Here is a 20,529-nt window from a genome sequence, read left to right as displayed (position 1 = left end):
CTAATGGCAGGATGATTCCAAAGGCAGTTCAGCTAGCACATGAGTCAGGCTTAGAACTAGAATAGTCATGCTCTCTGCACTTTGGCTCAGGGTTCAGTAAGGCTGTAAACTGTTTTTGTAGATAGAGGTGTGAATTTCTGTAGGTTCCAGGGCTGTACTCTTCCCTAATGCTCTACTGAAGAAGAAAAAAACATTAACTTCCAGGGAAATAAATTTTCTAAGGACATTCCTGTTCTTCCTACAGTTGTGAGATGCAGAGAAGCTACTCTAATTCTTGTTAGAGTATTCTCATGAAGCCCCCTTTTTCTATATATTTTGACTCTCACTGACATTTAATAGGGCTATTTTCATTGCCCAATCAAATAGGTATAAGGTCACTTCAGCAGTGATGGAAAAAGAACGTTTATTCACTAGTGTCTTAAGATTCCATCATATTTCCATCCATAGGAAAGGCAAAAACCTTTGCCTTTCCTACTAGTATCAGAAGGCAGTAATCGATATAGAAAATGGCAGAACTCCCTGCAAAGCATGGATCAAAAAGGTGGCTCCATTGGTTATATTCATTTGCATTTACAAGATGTGATGTTTGTACTGGTTAAGCATTATAAAGTCTTTAAAGGATCTGGTTTTAAGAACTCTGCACAGGTTAAAAACGAGCTTTTAGATTGAAAAAATAATAATTCGGGAGTTCTAAATCATATAGCTTATGAATTGAACTATGTCCTTGTATATTTTGTTGAAAGACCAATAAGTAGTAGCCCTTACTTTGGCACCTTAGACGACTACAGCTGTGTAGTCAAGGTGTGCAAAGACTGCATTTGTTTTAAGAAGCCTCAGAATATGAATAAATATATGCAAGCTTTTGCTGCTCCAATACAGTCCTCAGTGCTGCAGTTTTGTGGAGAGATATTAGGAAAAAATGGAAAGTCAGAAGAAGAAATTTTCCTACTGATGAGCACTATGAAGGCTTGGAGCTTTTTCCTATTTGCAGGATAGCTGTTTAAGGAAGACAGAGTAAGGTTCTAATTGTGTCAGAGATGGACTGAACTCAGTCCCCTCCAAATCTGGGGGTTGTTAAGGTGGCGGAAATTCATCTTTCTACCCTCCATTCTCCCTTGGCTGTACTTTCTGTGCTGCATCTCTAAGACAACACAGCTCGGGATTTGTCCCTTTCTATTCTTAGACAAGCCTGTTGAATTTTTTTTTTCTTCTAAAGTTTTTTTTTTTTTCCTTTTTTAAATCTGAAAAATGAACTGAAACTTGATGTGCTTAATAGCTCTTGTTTCAATATGACTTGCATTGCTTTTTTAAGTTTCGTATGTACTAGGAACTCAGCTAAAACCAGTAATAAACCACTTTGATGCAATAGCTTATACAACTCCATGTAGGACTGCAAATACGCTTTGGCCATGACTTGAAACATTCCTGATTTTTCAGGCCCAGCATTCTGTTGAGTTGAGCCAATCGGAACCATTATAAATTCATAAGGCAAACACGAAGAGGGATTAGATAAACAGCCAAATTTGTATCTTCTCATTTTTGTTTTTGTTTTAATTTGAGTTCTTGCAAACTCAGAAATTGCATAGGATGCCAGGATTTTGTTACAGAGATGAAAAGCAAGTCCATGTCACTTTTTTTAGTTACCTTGTTCCTATCATGTCTTCATGTGTTGTTAATAGTTGGTGACTGTTGTTTGATACGAAAATACTTAACTGTTGAAACACACAGATGTTTAATGTTACTGCTATCTGCCTAATCTCTGTGGGTTTATTAAAATATATATAATCATAAATGTCTGTTTTCCATCATATTAGGGACTTTAAAGATATTTTGCCTTAATAAACATTTTTAAATCTTCTTTTTATTCATAGAAAGTTTACTCTTATTTGAAGTCAGAGGTGGGTAAAATCACGATACAAACATGAGCTTTCAATTATTCCATTAGAGCTATAAATTCACCTGTAATGTGTTCATAAAGTTTACAAAAGCTTGAAACATGCTGTTCCTGCAGCATGTACTCTCTGAAAAAAATCATGCTCGCTGTTCAAAGAAAGTCTTTACTTTAGTCTTCATAATGATGTCCTATATGCTGCATCTTTTCCACAGTCTTTATCAAAGAATTTCAATGAAATAATTATTTTTTTCTGAACACAATAATATTTGTATAGAGATCATTGTTGCAATCTAGTAGTTCTGCATTAAATTTCATGTTAGGTGGCTTTCTATTCATCTTCTAGTAAAAGAGAAAATTAAGTAAGTTTCCAATATAATGTGAAATAAATCTAATAAAAGCATGGGCCTTAGCTGCTTCTGTGGTCCAAAGTTTTCACACATTCTGTAGGTTTTACAACACTGAATTTTTTCTGTGAAAGCTGAGGTGAAGAACTTGTCACTACTGAGGCTGCTTCAGTATTTCCTGTGAATGGTTTTGTTTCTTTTTTTTCTTTCTTTTTTTTTAAATTAACACAAGTATTTCAACAATTTTAAGTGTTAGCCTCAATAAATCGACATGTTCCTGAATACATTTCTTTGCTCTTCCCTGAAACAGAAAGGAAAACTGCAGAAGGTTAATCTTACAACGCTGCTAAGTCCTTTCAACTTCAAATCATCTCCCCGTCTCAGCCACTTTGTTCCATCTGTCTTGATTTCCAGAACAGTAAAAGAATGGAGATGAGATTAGTAATTCCTGTTTGGGAGAAGATAATGTGTTTTTGAGGTTGAACCTCTGCTTGTTGGGTATATTTATCTCCCTGGCATGCTATTGAAGTTGTTATATTACCGTTTGAGTGTATAGCTCACACAGCTGTGAATTAACTGTAAAGGGAATATAGTTAGCACTCATTAGTCCTGGCAGAAACTGCGTACCAGATTGTCTCTGATTCTCTGATACTGCATTGTCTGTCGTCTGTAGGCACCACCAAGGAGTTGAATGATTTATTTATGAGGATTGTTCCTTAACTATCCGGTAGGTGTCATAGTAAGTCTTGTAATGCCTACACCGTAGCTATAAGGATTAGTACTTAACATTTCTCATCTTCAGACTACTGTACAGGGTTTAATGCTAGTAATACCCTTATGAAGGCTGTAGCTCCCGTTGATACTAATAACAATATTTTTTTCAGCTAATAGGCAGTGATTTTTTAATTATTTTTTTCCATTTGGGCATTATTGCTGATTTGCTTCAGAATTGTCTTGCACAGTGTTGTCTTGTGCAGATGGACACAAAGTCTTCGCACAATTCACCCAGGCCTTGCTTTTGCTCAAAGGAAGAGTGCCACCATCTGGGTTTCCAGTTTTACTCCTTTCTTTGAGATCTGAGATCACAATCTATAGCATTAGGACTTTGTTAGTTACTAAAAGGCATATTACAGATATTCAGGATGCTGTTTTCTTCTTAGAGGATTTTTAGAGAGGGTAGTTTAGTCACAGCCGAAACAGTCATAGTAACAAAAAAAATAATCTGTGAAATGGAGGGGAGAGATGGAAAGAGCAACAAGAATGGAAGGTTGTCCATTTTGAATGTATTTACTATGTTATACTTGATCTTGAAAGCTTTAGTTAATAAAACACAAGATAGCATTTTTAATTTTAAACCTTAATACTGTTTGTTATTATAAAGTGGTCTCAGTGTTAAAGCATAGAGTTTTAAACGGATTTTACTTGTGTTTTTGGCATCTAACAGCCTGCAGATCACAAGGCCTCTCAGCGCTTATGCCTTCAGGCTAACTTGAAACAGATATTCTCAGCAGTGCATGGTCCTGTTAATCCGCATTGCAGTTCCACGTGCTTCACACTGTTCACCATGCCTACCTTACCTGAAGACAAGGGACAATCAAAAGGGGCACAACACAACAGTTCTCCTCCAGCCAAAGTAAGCACTCTTGCAAATGTGTTTTCTGACACTTATTGGAAACCTGAGTCTGAAACCTCTTTGTGTATATTTAGGAGTTTATAAAATAACATCTACTCATTGATACGTGTTGGTGGTTTTTGATTAATTGATGAAGCTATGCAAAATCTTTCAGTTGATATTCTTAGAATTCTTCAAATATTTTATAGACTAAGGAATGAGAACTGAAGTTGCTCAAGCACTTGTTTATCAGTTTAATCTGGAGGCTTATATGTCTGTCTGTTCTGAACCATTTATATCAAAGCTGTCCAAAAACGTCTTTTGTGATGTTATTACAGAAAACTTTAACTTTTGAGAAAAGAGCTTAGGCTGGTAGTTCACAGTAGTATTGAAACATCTAGTGTTGCCTCTACAGAAGATGCTGTGCAATTCACGTGTGTATGCCAGATGGAAAACTGTTTTCTGGTTTGTACACTTTCTCAGTGTTTAATTTGCCATAGTAGTAGCTGAACATGTACAGGAACTATACAGAGAAGGGGTGGGTGATCCCCAGACATATTCATCATTTTGCTACTCAAATTTCCAGCATCTACATGTGTTATTTGCAGATAAATTTAAAAAGTCAATAAGAGATGATACTTCTCCCTTTTCAAGAATTTATACCACTGATAAAAAGTAATTTTATGTTCTAATAAAGTCAGGGCTTTTTTTAATTGTTAGCTTAGCTGAAGTAAAGAACTTTACTGTGATTACAAAATCACAGGTTATCCAGATCATCCTGTTTTATGCAAACTGGTGTAAAGAAAGAGAGGATTTATAATCTGGCACATCCTCAGTTAAAAATGTATCACTGTCACTGGATTTGAGGACATTGTATTCTATGGTTTAGGTGAAAACATCCGCTACTTTAACGTTGTTGGAAAATACTGTCAACAGTGAGCCCTACACTGATTTGTCATGCATTCCATCTAAATTGCACATTGTGCTGAGTGTTAGTTTCCTGGCTTAAGATAAACACCCCAGATGGATGCAAGTTCATTAGACTAATAGCTGAGAACGTATATTAGGTCAAGAAGATTTTTTGTTTTACCTCACCCATGTGAATAGTATTTTAATACAAAAGACTTGCTGGGTAAAACATACCCAAACAGAACAAGTACAAAAAGCTAGCAGACATCAATGAATCTAATCCTAAACGTGCTTGTCAAATGGGGGAAATGAAGAATTTCAACCACCTAATCTAAGAAAAAAAATTTAAAAGTAATATTTTAATGCATTATACAGACCTTTTAGAGGTAGGTCTTAAATGAACTATGATAATGTGATAGTTCATGAATCAGTTAACTGTGCAAAATTCTTTGTTTTAGATAAATCGTTGGTTTTAGGCACAAAGCAACAGTGGAAGGATTTTAACCAACACACTGCTCATGAGCCTACTTAAATTACGGATTGCAACTAGACAATGTTGTGAGAATTTGATCGTGTTCATACCTGTTACCACTTTTGGGTCTTGCTGCAGTCCAAGTTCTACAGCATGACTATGTAATAAGTAAAATAGCTTATCATGGTGTAATAAAGACTTGCAAGCAAGGAGAGGGCATCAAAAGGAACTAACAACTGGCAGACATGTCTTCTGCCATTGAACAAAGCTTTCCAAGCCTGGAATCTCATCTTATCTAAAGTGCTGTCTGGTGTCAGACTTCCTCATTCTGTTTCAGGAGATACTTCCCCACCTTTTCCCTGCATGCACAAATGTCCACATGTTCACAAAACAGTTCTGAGAAAAAGAAAATGCACCTGAAATCACATGTAGTTTCTTGCTCACTTCAAGTATCTTTTACATGAAGGGAAGACCTGGGTTATATTGCTCAAATTCATTTTGAGAAAACAAATATGGTTTTCCATTTCAGTATTTCTTACAGCAGCCAATGTTCGCCATTCTGACCACCTCTAAACAACATTCATCAAAGTATTCATTAGGTCAGTGTTCCTGAGGGAAATAGATGTGAAATTCCCATTAACACAGGTGTGAGGGCAGTTAGCCTAATTCAAAGAACTTTATCCCCTTGTTTGAAATGTTAATGAAATTAAGAGTATGTTGTTGAACTCTTAGTTTGTGTGCTGTCATGTTACAGTAAGTATTGAACATTTTATATTTTATACAGAACTATTTCTCCCACCATAAATCATAGAACTACTTCACTCAGATGTCATTTTTAGTCATTCCCATATTTTAATTTAATTAATTTCATGTAGAATAATATGATATTATAATAAGCTTTCACTGATACCCTTAAAAACTGATTTCAGGTTTTTAGTATTAAAAATGTAATTTCTATATGTGTAATGTATACCTGCAACAAAGAAAATTACATCCTTACCAGTTATGTTAAGATTTATAGCGGCCTATAAATCTCCCTATACTTTCAGGGTTGGTTGTGAGCTGACATCTTTCCCTGTTTTTAAATCAAAAATCCCTGTTTCTGTTTCCAGCTTTCTCCTCTCTTTGTATCCCAAACACTATTTTACTGGATCTTCTGACTGATGAGAAAAATCTGTCTCAGATCTTCATAATATTTCTCATACACTGATTACTCCATCATTCATAGAATCATAGAATCATAGGGTTGGAAGTGACCTCTGGAGATCATCTAGTCCAACCCCCCTACCAGAGCAGGGTCACCCAGAGCAGGTTACACAGGAACGCGTCCAGGCGGGTTTTGAATGTCTCCAGAGACAGAGACTCCACCACCTCTCTGGGCAGCCTGTTCCAGTGCTCTGCCACCCCCAAAGTAAAGAAGTTCCTCCTCCTGTTTAGGTGGAACTTCCTATGCTCAAGTTTGTGCCCATTACCTCTTGTCCTGTCCCCGGGCAAATCAAGCTTCTGCATTTCTTTTTTTTTATCATCCCTATTTAAATTTGTGCTGTACTTTTATCAGATCACTGCATGGTATCTATTTTGTTCTGAAGGAGATGCCTCATGTTTATTTTGTCTTCTGGCTGTTTCAACTAAGTGCAGTTACAATTGAATTTCATTACCTTACTTGCTAAACTCTAAGCTAAACCCCATCTCACTCAAAAGACTTCTCTCTGAGATGCATAACTTTTTGAGGCCTTTCATGTAAGTATTTGTTTCAGGCCAAATTTGTTCTGAAATTCAGTCCAGACCGTTAATTAATTTCTAAGAATACGACCAGGTGGCAGAGGATATTTTTTTTTTCCCAGTGCTTTAAAGAATTCAGGTGGTATAAAGTAAAGCTTTATCATCTGACTGTCCTGGCAGGGTAGCTCTTTTAGCAGAGAGATTATTTCCCCGCATTACTGTTTAAATCTATCCAAATTTGGCTGGATTATAAAACTTTTAAATTAAAACACATTTTTCTGTATGCTTAGTGAGGGCTTGCTAGAGCTTAACAGCCAGAATCTCTGCATAACCTATCCACCCTGCTGAACCTCTTGGTTCTTCTGTTATGGACCGAACTGCATATGCCATCTGCTCAGCCCTGTGCAAGCCTCCCTGCAAGACTAGATGGCACGGGATCATCCTTGTAAAGCATGTGGATCAGGTCCCACCTGAGCCATAGAGGTGGAGGCAGCTTTACCCTACATTTTTATGGGAGAAGGGCTTGGGACAATAAGGAAGCAAAGACTTGGCAGCAGGCAATCCCTGGTACTAGAAGGTGAGGCAGCTGTCAGGAATAGCTGAAGAGCAGACTTGTCTGGAAGCTAACACGGAGAGGGCAGTTACAGGCAGGCAATGGGAGGAGATGGAAAACTTCTGTATCATCTTTGTGCAGATGTACAACTGTGACACAGCTTAAGCTTCCTGTTAGAGCTTCTCTTCCAAGACAGGCGTATAGCAGCCTGAGTACTCTTCAGAGTATAAAGATTTCTTTTTATTCAAACCAGCTGGCCCTGCAAAGAGCTTCATGCTCTAGCTCTTCCTGCCCCTCTCCTGTACAAATGTAATGCAATAGGAGGCATTAGTTTTCACCTCTGTTGAACTGCTATAGCTGCTGACCATGATTTAATGTATTCTACCTGACCTGAACTAGCCTTGGCTACAGCCTTTTTCTTTTTCTTTTTTTTTTTTTCCTTTTCTTTTTAATGAGCTTGTTTTAAGAGTCCTAAAATGGACTTGAGTGACTTTAAGGCTGATGTTACGTCATTCCAAAGCTTTTGCTCTTTGGCAGTCATGAGATTAGTATAAACAATGTACATGTGTACTTAGCTGCTTTGCCCTACAAGCAGGGCAAGGCAGTCCCCTGAATTTTTGTCATTGGCTGCTAGACAAAATATATTATAACATTTTCAAGAATACTACTAAAAATTGCTTTCAAACTATTATCATACAATGTCGGTTGTGCACTTGCATCACAATAGATTATGCTTTTACATTCTAACATTCCCAGTATTACAAAGATATTTTTCTTAAACTTAAACCTTCATGTTATTTTCTTGGCATGTTTCCTGTCCTGCCTTCCTGTGACTGAGAAGGAACTGCCAAGGAACATCATATGAGAATTATGAGTATGGAAGTGTAGAGCTCCATGGAATGTATTTATTTTAGTAAAAAAAGAAACTATTTACAACAGAATCAAGAATCCTAAATCAGATGTCCAGACCAAAGCATATTTTATTGCCTTTGAGAAGGAAGAAGGGTTATACTATATACTTCAATACTATACCATTTTCAAAATGTTTCTAGAATTCTTTGAATTGATCAGAAAATACATTATTTCAGCAGGAGTAAAATGCAGCACCGGGAGCGACGTTGAAAGGAGCTCCATTGTATCTGATAGATATTAGCAGTCATGTAACTGCTAGCTCTCTGGATGTATATAATTCCATTTCAATTTATACTCTTGGCTACTTGTTTATTGTAACAAACCTTATGACTACATTAATATCTCCACATGACAGTACATGACTGAAAGGCTTATTCATTGATGGCCTTTGTTTCAAATAATTGAAATAATTTAATTTTCTCTGTTCTAAAATGTTGACTTGTTAAACTGTCAGCTATTACATGCTTCATTCTGTAAATACCTAAATTAGTGCTTTTTCAACAGCTTTTTATTACCTGCCTATTTAATGAATATTACTAAAATAAATGTTATTCTGAATTCATTACACTTGTATCAACATCTAGTAAGTAAACATTCTTAAAAGGAGTGAGCAAAATTGACAGCAAATGTTTTTTCTGTGAAAGCAAAATTATATCTATAACAGTTGAATGTAATTGGCTTTGTGACATGGACAGCAAACGTGCCCTTTTAGAGAATTGCAAAGCATTGCTTCCTAGAGTGGTGGTCGATGCCCCGAGCCTGTCAGTGTCAAGAGGCATTTGAACAATGCTCTTAATACCATGCTGTAACTTTTGGTCAGCCCTGAATTGGTCAGGTATTGGACTTGATGATCATTGTAGGTCCCATCTAACTGAAAATTGTTCTGTTCCGTTCCGTTCCGTTCTGTTCTGTTCTGTTCTATTCTATTCTCTAGTCCAATGACAACTGAAGTAAAAATTTCATATGAAACTTTGGGATGTAGTTTAAAAAAAAAATTTAGACTCCAAATAACTAAATAAAATAAAATACTTGTACATACCAGTACCTAGCAGAAGCAATTAGGATTTGAGAATTTACAAATTATTTTTTAAATTTTACAAGTTGATTGATGGCAGTCCTGTACCACTTTTGGGGAGCTTTCCCTCTAGCTACAAATACTCACACTGCTGTGATATGTTCTATTTATCTCATTATTGTGCTCGAAAAGAAAAACTGCAACTTCTAGCACATGCCTACACTTTGCCCACTCTGCATGATTCTGTGCATCACTTTTTTCAGCCTCTTGACTGACTGTAAACACCAGATTGCTTATGTAGCCTTTCAACAGTACAGGGCTTGATTTATTTATTTATTTATATATTTAATTTTTGTTTTTGTGAATCTGAACATAGTGCTTGGGGTAGAAGTAATCATTTTTTGACTATGTATGAGAAATCCAGAGTTCTTTCTTCCAACTTGATGCATCTCCAATTGAGACATCTCACAGGAAACAGATTCCCTCTCTTCAGCTGATTGGCATCACTGTGATAGCAGGTTTGGGCTTAAGTTCTCAGGACAAGTTCTCGTATTTTTTAAGAAGGCAAGCTTACATTGATATTCAGTGCCAGTTTCTTTCGTTATCTAAAAATTATATTGTATTTTATTAAATATTGCAGTTATATTTAAAAAAAAAATTTCCAAGTATTGGGAGGGAAAACCAAGTGGAACACTTACAAAATTACCTTATAATTATTTTCTGGGTTTTTTTTATAGCATGTGTACACTTAATAATGCATTTATTCAAGCTTTTGTTGCGTACTAGTACCATTTGGAGGTTTAGTGTGCCTAGTTTAGCCCCATTATACATAGCTGCTTTTCACTCTTGGATTCGGCTCCTAAGTTCACTAAGTTGTACATGTCCGAAAGTAAAGGAACAGTTTGCTGGGATGGTGTGAAAAAATCAGTTTGTCTACCATTTTAAAGCTTTCTCATTAGTTCCATGCTTATTGAATTTAGCTTGTGTGTATTAAAAGTTTGTAAAGAAAACAGATGTTCCAGGTATCCATCATGTCTTTTTAGTAATTTAAGTATAGACTGCTAAATCACATTTGTTTTCTCGAATAAGAGCTAATTCATACTTCGGTCATTTTCTCTTTTAGCTAAATTGAGCAATACACATTATTTTCCACATAGAGCATCAATATTCAGTGTTTTGAACTTCTGTTTAACTACATTTTTATATTTGTCACAAACCATTCAGGACACTACTGTTGAAGGGACAACATGCAGTACACCTTCTATTGTTCTTCCAGAGAATGCTGTTACGCCAGATGTAGAAATTGATAAAAATCTAGTTAACAGGTACTATATAATACATTAACAATCTATGCATAAATTGTACAGTAATTCCAGGAGCTGTGTTTCTAAAATATTGCTTTGAAATGTATATTGTACTAAAATATTATTGCTCTATCTCTATTTGCAATTTGATCATAGAGTCTTTGCATTTTGATGATGATTTTTTGGATGCAGGGAAGTTGGAGGGGGGGGGAACAACAGGAATATAACTGATACTAACTGAATATAACTGCCAGCCTCACTCAGTATACTTTAAATTTACATGAACTTTCTTATCTTTCAGAATAGCGTAATTTCTAACTAAAACAACAATGTAAATTTAAGTTTCACATAGTTTGGACTAAAAGCTGTAACATTTGAATTTGCTAGCTTTTCCTAGCAAATAAAATATGTCCTGGTGAGGAAAAAATTGCTTGGTCAAATCGTTAGTGGTGTGCATGTCTGAGCTACAGTCATACATCTGCTACAAGGATGACTAACAGTTGGATTCCTCATGTTCTGTGCATGGCAATTCACAATACTGTCCAAATTTTAACCTTTAGTTAGACCAAGTCAATGAGCAACTGAGACCAAAAAAAGTACAACTTAGCATTTTTGTGTTTCCTGAAGTATTTCCCACTGTTGAAATTTTTCAGTTCAGTATGTAAATCCCTAATTGTGGTCTACTAATTATATCTGTACATCAGTAGTGCTGCTTTTAATCATATAAATATTTCCACTGAACCAATAAGGACTTTGTAGACTGATGTAGAGTTAGGAAATTAATCCTTGTAAGACTTAAAAAAAATATACTTTTTTTAATACTAAAGATGTAAGTTCCTCAAAGTATGTTCAGCCATCAGTGTTGACTCTCGCAAATTCGTATCTTATTTACAAGGCCTGTGTTGTCTGTTCCCCTATTGAATTAAAGAAATAAATAGCTATATTATCATCTTATTACAATATTCTTAGTATCATGCTGAAAAGTAGATTGCAATATTAGCTGAATAATTGTAGCAATAATATTTGCAATCTGTTGTAATTGTTTTGTCTATTGAAAGGAAAATGCAGCAACAAACTATGTTGTTCTTAAAACCAATCTGTTTACATGATCCTTGAATTACTAAAGTGTGTATTATTGAAGAAGGAAGGTTTTTGGCAAAAGATGAACCTGCAATGTATGACATTTTGTATAATAAGGCTTATTTGTGGGGGCAGAAAATTTCCAAGGAAGGCTTATGATCATAAGAATACTTTGAAATTTTTACTAATAGCTTTTGCAAGTATTTTATTTTTATGCATAGCATTTTAGAATTTTATGAGCTGCTGAAAATGCTTCTTATCTTCTTTTGACAGGCTTAGCATATTACGTGTATCTTTAAGGATAAATCTACCTTCCAGTCATATGCATATTATCTTGGTATTGACTTAAACCACATACTGTTTTATATAACAGGTGATGCTGGTGAAGCTACTGTTATTGTATATGGTTTCTTTCCTTACAAAAATTGTTGGTGGTCTGGCATTGTTGGCTAACTTTGTGTCATAGGATAATATTCTGAGATATTAGCATATCATGATATTGTTAACCAGCGTCTTTAAAATGTTCTTCTAAAGCCAAATAAGATATGCTCAGTTCTTTTAGAGTCCTGAGTTGAAAGTATTGGAAATTGAGTTTCTGGACTTTATTTTCTATCTAAAAAACAGATGCAGCAAGTGTAGGCTTGTTTTCCAGCTCTCTTCTTTCCCTTCCTCCCTTGTATCTGGTCAGTCCTCCATACTGTTTCAGTGAAGCTGCAGAATAAACTTCTGTAGCACCTGGAAACTGGGATAAGTGTCAGCAAATGTGTGAACTCCTTTGTGAGAGCAATTTCTGTAATTTTTTTTTCTTTCTGCAATCTTCCTCGCTTTCCAGTTATTTGGAGATGAGAGGAATTGCAATAAAACCTTTTTGTTTTCACTTTTTTTAATCAAAGTGCTTTCTTTTTAATGTTAAATTTTTATAGAGAAGTAGAACTTCTTTTGGTGGCATGCTCCCATAATTTTTGTTTGTTCATTTTTCTTTCTAGGCCTCGTAGTCCTCATAGGAGACATTCTAACCGTACCACTAAGAATCCAACAAATTCGTTGACTTCTGTTGGTAAGAAGTGATTGTTCATTTAAGCTAGGGTGTTTTCTCAGAAAATGTGACATGCAATAAAGACTTAAATATAGAGTTTGACTGTATTGGCTACAGGTTTTTTCCTGTGCATACTGTCTGTAATGCATGCACAGGGAATATTGCTAGCTTGTTGAATTGGGATCATAAGTTTATGTTCATAAGTGGATTGCATGCAGACAGATCCAGGAAATATGCATATTTTTAGTTTCATAAAGTTATTAGATTAGTGTGTTAGCTTAATGTTTTTAGAAAGCTGGAGATATACATGCTTAAAATTCTTGTTGTATGCAAAATACTGTTCAGTAATACTGCTTTTGTTACTTTTGAACAACTGGAATTTTTTTAGCAAGGATCTTAACAGACACTTAAGTCTCAAGTTATTTAGTTTGGCTATCGTATCAGATTAAACCTTAAATGAAAACAAGCTACCCAGGGGTAGCTTTTCTTTATTTCTTCACTTGCTAATGAGTCTCTTGCTACATAATTATTTCTATTAGTTTTCTGGTAGCTACCTGTGGAGTAAATTGTTATTCAAGGGGAATAATGGTGTGGATGCAGATTTGTGAATACTACAAACAGATAAATGCTCATCCTGTTAAGTCAGTGGCAAAGCGCCCATCAGTTCTTAGTCTTGGTATGTTTGCATTTGGATTGTTATTTGTCTCTATATATGTATTTCCTGTAAAGTAAAAGTTGAAGAGAGTCCTCCTACCAAAATGGGGGGTGAGGGAGAATCTGTCTTGGAATAAATTTTGAAAATTCTTTTTATCTTTACAACAATGTTACTTTCTCCCAGCCATTAACATAACTTGAGCCAATTATCACTGCTTTATGCTGCTCATGAAAACAGTTTCTTGTAAAATCATGGACTTGTGTGATTGTTGCATACCTTAAAAAAAAATAAAAATACTGGTTTTGTGAGAGACTTAAAGCCAAGCTTATCAGGTGACTATTCCAATACTTCCAGAGGCTTTTCAAGGGGAGGATCCTTTCTACTGTCACTAAGAAACCTGGTTCTTAGGCATCTTGAAACAGATGCATCTGTATCTTTTTTTTTTCTTTAATAAAGCACCAGCAAACATTAGAGCCCTGGTACCTCTCTGATACTCAAAATACTCAGAATGAAAATTCTGTTTTATCAACTCAGATTGCTTTTAGTAATTGAGATTTTATATAGGGCTCTGATTAATAAGTCCTCTTTACATGTTTTTATTAAGAAACTCAGATGTGTGGAGTTGTTCTTGATCAATGTATTGAACATAGGCATGGGGGTTCATGGGGCATATTTCTGAATCTTCCAATAGCAAAGGGATTTCTGACAGTCTCAGCAACTATTTTTTCTAAGAAGCACTGATCTGATGATGATAGCAGTTCACGCATCCCTAGGGTTGAAAAATAGCTACAGCTAAGACTATTTTCCCTAAATTATAGGTATGTTTCTACTTTCTCTTATATAAGAGGTACTACGTGAAGAAAAAAATTAATTGGTACCTCTGAAAGTAACCCAAACTCTCTCTACTATTAACAGTGTATATGCCTTATTTTTTTTTTTCTTTCTGGTGGTCAAAACAGGGAGGCCAGAACCCTTTCCAGCAGAATTTAATGTATTATTACACATTTCATTTCCCTTTTTGAGGATTTATGAGGGTTAGTTTGCTGGAATTAATTTGATATTTGTGACATGAAAAATATACAATAATAATTTTATACACCTGGGATCCTGGGCTAGTTTCACACATACATCCTTAAGAAGCACAGAACATCCTTAATATTGCCTTTTTCTTAATAAGATAATAAAATATTTTATGTAAGTAGTATTTCCATTGTTGCACTACAGTTAGCTTCTCAGCCATTCAGAGAGAAGATGCTGAGTATTCGTATCAATAACAGTCAGAACTAATCCTTACTAGTTTGTGATTCTGACACTTTCATACTGGCTACTCACTTGCATTAGTATGCCTATAAAAACGCAGCTGAGAGAAAGCCCACTGAAAGACTGTTAGGAGGCTTCAAATCCTTGTGACTTCTCATGCATTTGCTCCAGTTTTGTGATTGTCCTTTAAATTCATGAGTAAAATGTGTTTCTTGGCTGCTTGCATTCAAAGGGAACTTCCTTTATATGTCCTATAAAACTAAGATGGAGATAAGATCCATGTAAATCAGCTCAGATCCGCTTAAGGGAGCTTGGAACACTTAAAATCTATCCTGCTTGCCAGCAGTTGATTTTAGAGGTAACTAAACTTGTGAAAACTAAATAAAGTTATGGAACTATACTGACAGAAATCAGACTTACACAAAATAATGATTATCCTTCCATATTCAGAGATGCAGAGCTGCTCCCCACCCCCGATCTGGTATCCAAATTAGGACTTTATGATCTGGATGGGTGGATAATTGGACAGGTGAAATATAGGTTGGATAGTATGGCTCGGAGGGTAGTGACTGGTTGATTGCTCATATGCTCCCTAGATGTTAGCAAAAGGAGAGGGTTCTTTGAAAGAAACAAACCTTTCCAGATGTCATTCCGCTGAAGACAGAGCTTTGCTTCAAGTCTACTTTCTGTTGCAGCTGCTGTGGCTGGCCTTTGACTATGTCTTGAAACCCATTCAAGAAAATTAGTTGTGCCTTCCATCTTTATTGACCTGGAGGAAGATGGAGCGCACTCTCATCAAATTAGCATATGAAACCAAATTGGGGAGATTAATTACTATATGTTCCGGGGCAGTGCTGCAATTTAGAGAGAACTTACTTGCTCAAGGAAGATAGAAATTACCATGCCTTGCAGTTCTCCTCTTTTGCTGGCCCAAGGAAAGTGCTATGGGAGGCCCTTCTCTCAAACTTTCAACACACAAATTTAGTGTGAAACAAAACAGGTATTTCATTAAAGTAGATTGCTTTAAGAATATCCAAGCTGTGGGCATGCTTTTTCACAGCCTTGAAATCGAACTAAATTTATGGAAATTAAAAACAAAACAAACACTACCCCCCCAAAAAAACCCCAAACAAACAAACAACGCCACACCCACAAACCAAAAACCCCTGAGCTTTTGCTGCTTGTTTATGTCTTTAGTTTTTCTGAAGACTAATTGTTCTGTAATGGCTCTTGTCAAATTTTTCCCTTATTACCTGATGACTTTCCTCCCCCTCACCCAAGCTGTTCTTCAGTTCTTATTGCAAAACAGTGTTATAAATTCCCTCTTCCCTAATAGAGGCATCAAGCTGGGGAGAGAGACAGTCACTCTTAGAACACATTTTATTCACTAAGCTGTCATTAATGTGATGAGGTTGTTATTAACACCAGATAACTCTTCACACAACACAATGATTTATTCACTCATATCGTTAGTTCACTCAAATAGTCACAAATTTTCTCACAGTTACCTGAGACTAAATGTCTGACTTGCAGTCTGTTGATGCCTTGTACAGAATGAGCAGACTCTTTGTGATCTATTTATCAGTTCTTGCAGATCCAACAACCTCACTAGTCTGCAGAGTTTATCAACCCATGAAAAACATGCACTTTGTCAGTGTATATGTTTCCTTTCTTTGGCCTGTTGTTTTCAGGTAACTGTTTTTCCATACAAGCCCAGATGCTTATAGAAGCCATTCACACAAACTCACACAGAAGGGGCCTTTCCAACAACAGGATACATTCTTTGCTTAATCAAAGCCTGGAGAATTGTAAAAATTAATTCTCAAATTTAGTGGTTTTGACCAATGTGGAAGACAGAGATTAATGAGTTCTTTACACAACTAATTAAAAATTGTTTAGAAAACAGCACATTAATCTAAAGGTGTAAGTGTAGGGCAGCAGCTTTCAGTTCGTGGTCCATGCATTCTCCTGGGTCACGTATCTAACGTATCAATAAGTGGGCATGAGGAAAATCGATCTCTAACAATGCCTTCTTTAAACATTGGATATTCTAATGGCATTTGCAATTCCTTTGGAAAATTCTTGCAGGTCCACCACATAGTAGAGATTGATTTGCTTTCTAAAATAGCTTTATAATTCTCAGGCTTTAGCTATTCAGATTCTGCCTTCAGCTTTACCAGATGCATCCTTACTGTTGCTTCTGCATTTGTGGGAAAAGCTCTTCTATCTGCATAGAAAAAAATCTTTATACTTCCAAATGCTGCACTAGAAAAACTATTGGAGAAACAGCTGTGAAAGCCCGTTTCCCATATCAAAGCATCTTTGATTATAGTGACTTAATCTTGGTGGATTATTTGTGTTTTTGAGGACTTGCTCTAAATTTGAGAATATAGCAACATTAGAAATTGGTAGACATTAATGTTTATTAAAGGTAAGCTCAAAGCTAAATTTATAGATATGTTTTGTACTTGTTACTCTGAAATACCACGACCTTTCTGGAAGTATGAGATACAGCTCTAATTCTGATACTTTCTACCCAGACAACAGTGGTCATGTGATTGATCTGGTAAATGATCAGCTACCAGATGTCAAAATATCAGAGGAAGACAAAAAGAAGAACCTTGAATTACTAGAAGAAGCAAAGAAAGTAAGCGAGAGGTTTCTAATGCGCAGAGGCAGAAAGTCAAGAAGCAGCCTTCCGGAGTCACCGACAGGTCAGTGCAGATTCTGAAAATGAGATTTTATATTCTACTTCAAAGATTTGCAGAGGCATATACAAGCATCTACTGTACTGCATATATTGCTACTGTATACATACACTTTGTTAATTTGAAGGTCAGAATCCCTCTGCCCGCCCTTACAGTTCCATATAAAGCATAAATGACCAGTCTCTATATTCAGATGTAACAGTGGATGATGGCATAAAGTTTTTAAGTGCCTGAATGATACACTGCAAGCACTGTAACAGGAAAGCATGAAGTATCTCCATTGGAATATAAAAAATGGTCACACATTTCTGTTTGTGAAGATTTTCTTCCTGAACTTCCTGTTGTACATAAAATGAAATTTTAACGGCAAGATTTGAACTGTTAAAAAAACAATCCCCCCAGACATAATTACACAGACTTTTATTCTGAACATTGTTCTAAACTAAGCTAAATGGACCAGATCCTCCTTTAAAAGCAGCAGAATAAAATATTTTGTTCTAGAATGTCAATTGAAATTACTTTTTTTCCCTTCATATGAAGTGTTCGAAAACTAGGACAAAATACCTTTTTATCATGAAGTAGGACTTTCGTTTAGCTTTCAAACACCAATTCAAAACAGAGTTCTATCTTAAAATTGGTTTGACATTTTCTGGAGAAAAAAAAAACAACTATCCTTTTTAAAATTAAATTTTCCCTTTTTTTTCTTTCTAAATTCCTTGTGAATCCTTCTCTTGTGTCTACTTCTCTGCAGTGCTTACAGTATCAGAAAACTGAGTAGAATAAGGATTCTGTGTATCAACAGAATTGTTTTAGTTTCTGGCAGATATACGACATAAAACCTGCTCTAAGTTCCTAATTGCCAAGTACAACTTGGCAATTAAAATGACTTGTCAGGTTCTGGATAAACAGATGACTGATGACTACGAGATTCATGTTTTAATCTTATCTGAATTTTTACAATTCAAAAGCTACAAACCTACAAAGTAAAATTACCTTGTTTGTTTGTTTGTTTTTGTCTTCGTTTTAATGAAGCAGTTTCCCCTACGCTTAGTCCTAAAGTTTCACCAGTAGCATCTCGGAGCAACTCTCTCACTCTTCCAGTTCCATCAGGTAAAATGATCTATGCAGGCTCAAACTTTAACTTATAAAAGCTAACTAAAAATGTATTTTTAATATCTCTTGAGGAGAAGTCAGAATCTGCAGATTCAAGCATCTCCTCCTGAATATGACAAAGCTCATGAATGGCCACAATATATATTTTTATATTTTTTTAATTATATTTTGTATTATTATTTTTTATTCTTGTGGTGCTACTAGGTTACATGTTGTACTTTTTTATTCTTTTCAATAATGGAGTTTTGACAAGCTTTAATGATCTTTCTCTTACTATCATTTAGATAATTTTTTTTCTCCTTCTATTTTCCACTTTTAAATTTGTCCTTAATATATTACATGGAACTGTGCATGTAATTGTTTGCTGATGCTGTAGTAGTAAAAACTTTGAGCAAAACATGAGGATTTGCCCTAATTATGTCTGTGTCTTCCTAGGATCTGATGTATGCACAGCTGCTAGTGTTGAGTCAGTATCTCCAGGGCAGGTAAGAAAGAGCTGAATAGTCTGCACAGTAACCTGGTTATTACAGTACTGTATTACACTTGCTGTCCTGTTAGTTCCCGAGGAAAATGGGATGTTTTGAATACCATTTTATATACCAAGATTGGATTATTGATATGTTTTTTCTGCAGAGTGAGGGACTAATAAATGTTAACTCTGAAGACAAAAATCCATGAGGTAACAAGCACTGAAGGATCATAAATACCCGTTAAGTGTAGAAAACGGAAAAAATCTAATATAATCCTAATCTATGGAAAAGAACTAATCCCTAGAATTACTTCATAAATAAATGTGAAAAGCAGTGTAAAAATCAGATTCAAAGTTCATCCATTAATATCTATATCTAACATTTGCAGCATAGATGTGAAAGGTAAGGCAACTTTTTCCTTCCATTTTTGCTAGAATAACAGAACTCTGAAAGAGGATGACAGACAAACTGCAGAGGTAAGTGTTTCACATTAAGTGTTGAACAAAATCTGCCTGTTTGTCTTAGCACACATGTGACTTATTTATGTGGTTAAAAAGCCTAAAAGACTGTTCACTGAGTGAAAAGAAAAACAATACTGCTCTAAGAAATTGTGAAGCACCTGCAAATGTAGTGGGGACAATGGTTACAGCTAGCTTTTACATCCTATCATGCACCCTGCTCTAGCTCAATTTAAATCAATATACTAAATAACTTCATAAGTAAAGTAAAAATATCTACTATAGCCACTTTGGTGTATACTGTTGTTTTAGACAGACATCTTCTTCCAAACCCCTTAGGTTCAGTGGAAGAGATTACTGTACCTCGTGTTCCACACCACTGATGGGATGTTACTGCTCCACGCAACTATTGGTGGAGCAGTTTATATGAATGCCTCCTAGTTTGTTTTAGGTAATATCAGATGGCCCTTTAAAGAGATTTTGCTGCGAGTGGATTAGGCAATACTTAGGAAAACCAGTATGGCAGCAGAATTTTAGAGCAGTAATTGTAAAGGAGAGGAGTAGCAACATATCTAAGGCAGAGCCCACAGTTAGGTTATGTGTTGGTTGCCTTAAACTGCTGACACAGATGCCCTTAGATAAAATACAGATTCTGTACCAAAGTAGCCAAGATACAGGCACACATTCTTTTGCCAGCTCTCCTGTAGAGATGGCAGCCAAATTATAATCTATAGTACTGCACACAAAGTCAGAATGGAGAAATTACAATATGTGCTTTAATTTTCTGTACAAGCCCGTGCTTTTTTCCCTCGGGAGGTGAGGGACTAATGAAAAACAATCAAAGGAAAGTAACAGTGCTGTAAGATACACTGGGGTATTTTATAGGGTAAAAGGCGTGTACTCAGACAAATCTTACATGAAGATGATGAGAAACTTGGCTATATGAGGATTGCTATAGTGGAATCTGGAATGGGAGAAGGTTATCTCAAAAGTTCAGAGAAGAGATTCCCAA

At 35.7% G+C, this 20,529-nt stretch overlaps 1 protein-coding gene across 44 annotated transcripts in view; it reads left to right on the top strand.

Annotated features, from left to right (window-relative positions):
* Window positions 1-20,529, top strand: part of IRAG1 (inositol 1,4,5-triphosphate receptor associated 1) — a 90,087-nt gene that overhangs the window by 45,160 nt on the left and 24,398 nt on the right. For 8 of the 44 annotated variants that reach the window (XM_074585950.1, XM_074585947.1, XM_074585954.1 and 5 more), the window contains 7 exons: window positions 3,683-3,871; window positions 10,658-10,758; window positions 12,804-12,874; window positions 17,309-17,482; window positions 18,509-18,586; window positions 19,025-19,074; window positions 19,494-19,535. In XM_074585950.1, the coding sequence (XP_074442051.1) occupies window positions 3,803-3,871; window positions 10,658-10,758; window positions 12,804-12,874; window positions 17,309-17,482; window positions 18,509-18,586; window positions 19,025-19,074; window positions 19,494-19,535 (585 nt within the window). In that variant the 5' untranslated portion in view covers window positions 3,683-3,802. Of the gene's footprint in view, window positions 1-2,911; window positions 2,966-3,682; window positions 3,872-10,657; window positions 10,759-12,803; window positions 12,875-17,308; window positions 17,483-18,508; window positions 18,587-19,024; window positions 19,075-19,493; window positions 19,536-20,529 lie in introns of all 44 variants that reach the window. The other 36 variants (XM_074585958.1, XM_074585957.1, XM_074585962.1 and 33 more) reach the window with 13 other exon arrangements.

Source organism: Larus michahellis, chromosome 4 (assembly GCF_964199755.1).
Source record: "Larus michahellis chromosome 4, bLarMic1.1, whole genome shotgun sequence".
In the NCBI taxonomy this organism is placed as follows: Eukaryota; Metazoa; Chordata; class Aves; order Charadriiformes; family Laridae; genus Larus; species Larus michahellis.
Note: the sequence above shows the minus strand (reverse complement) of the source record. Positions and strands in the feature narration are given on the sequence as shown.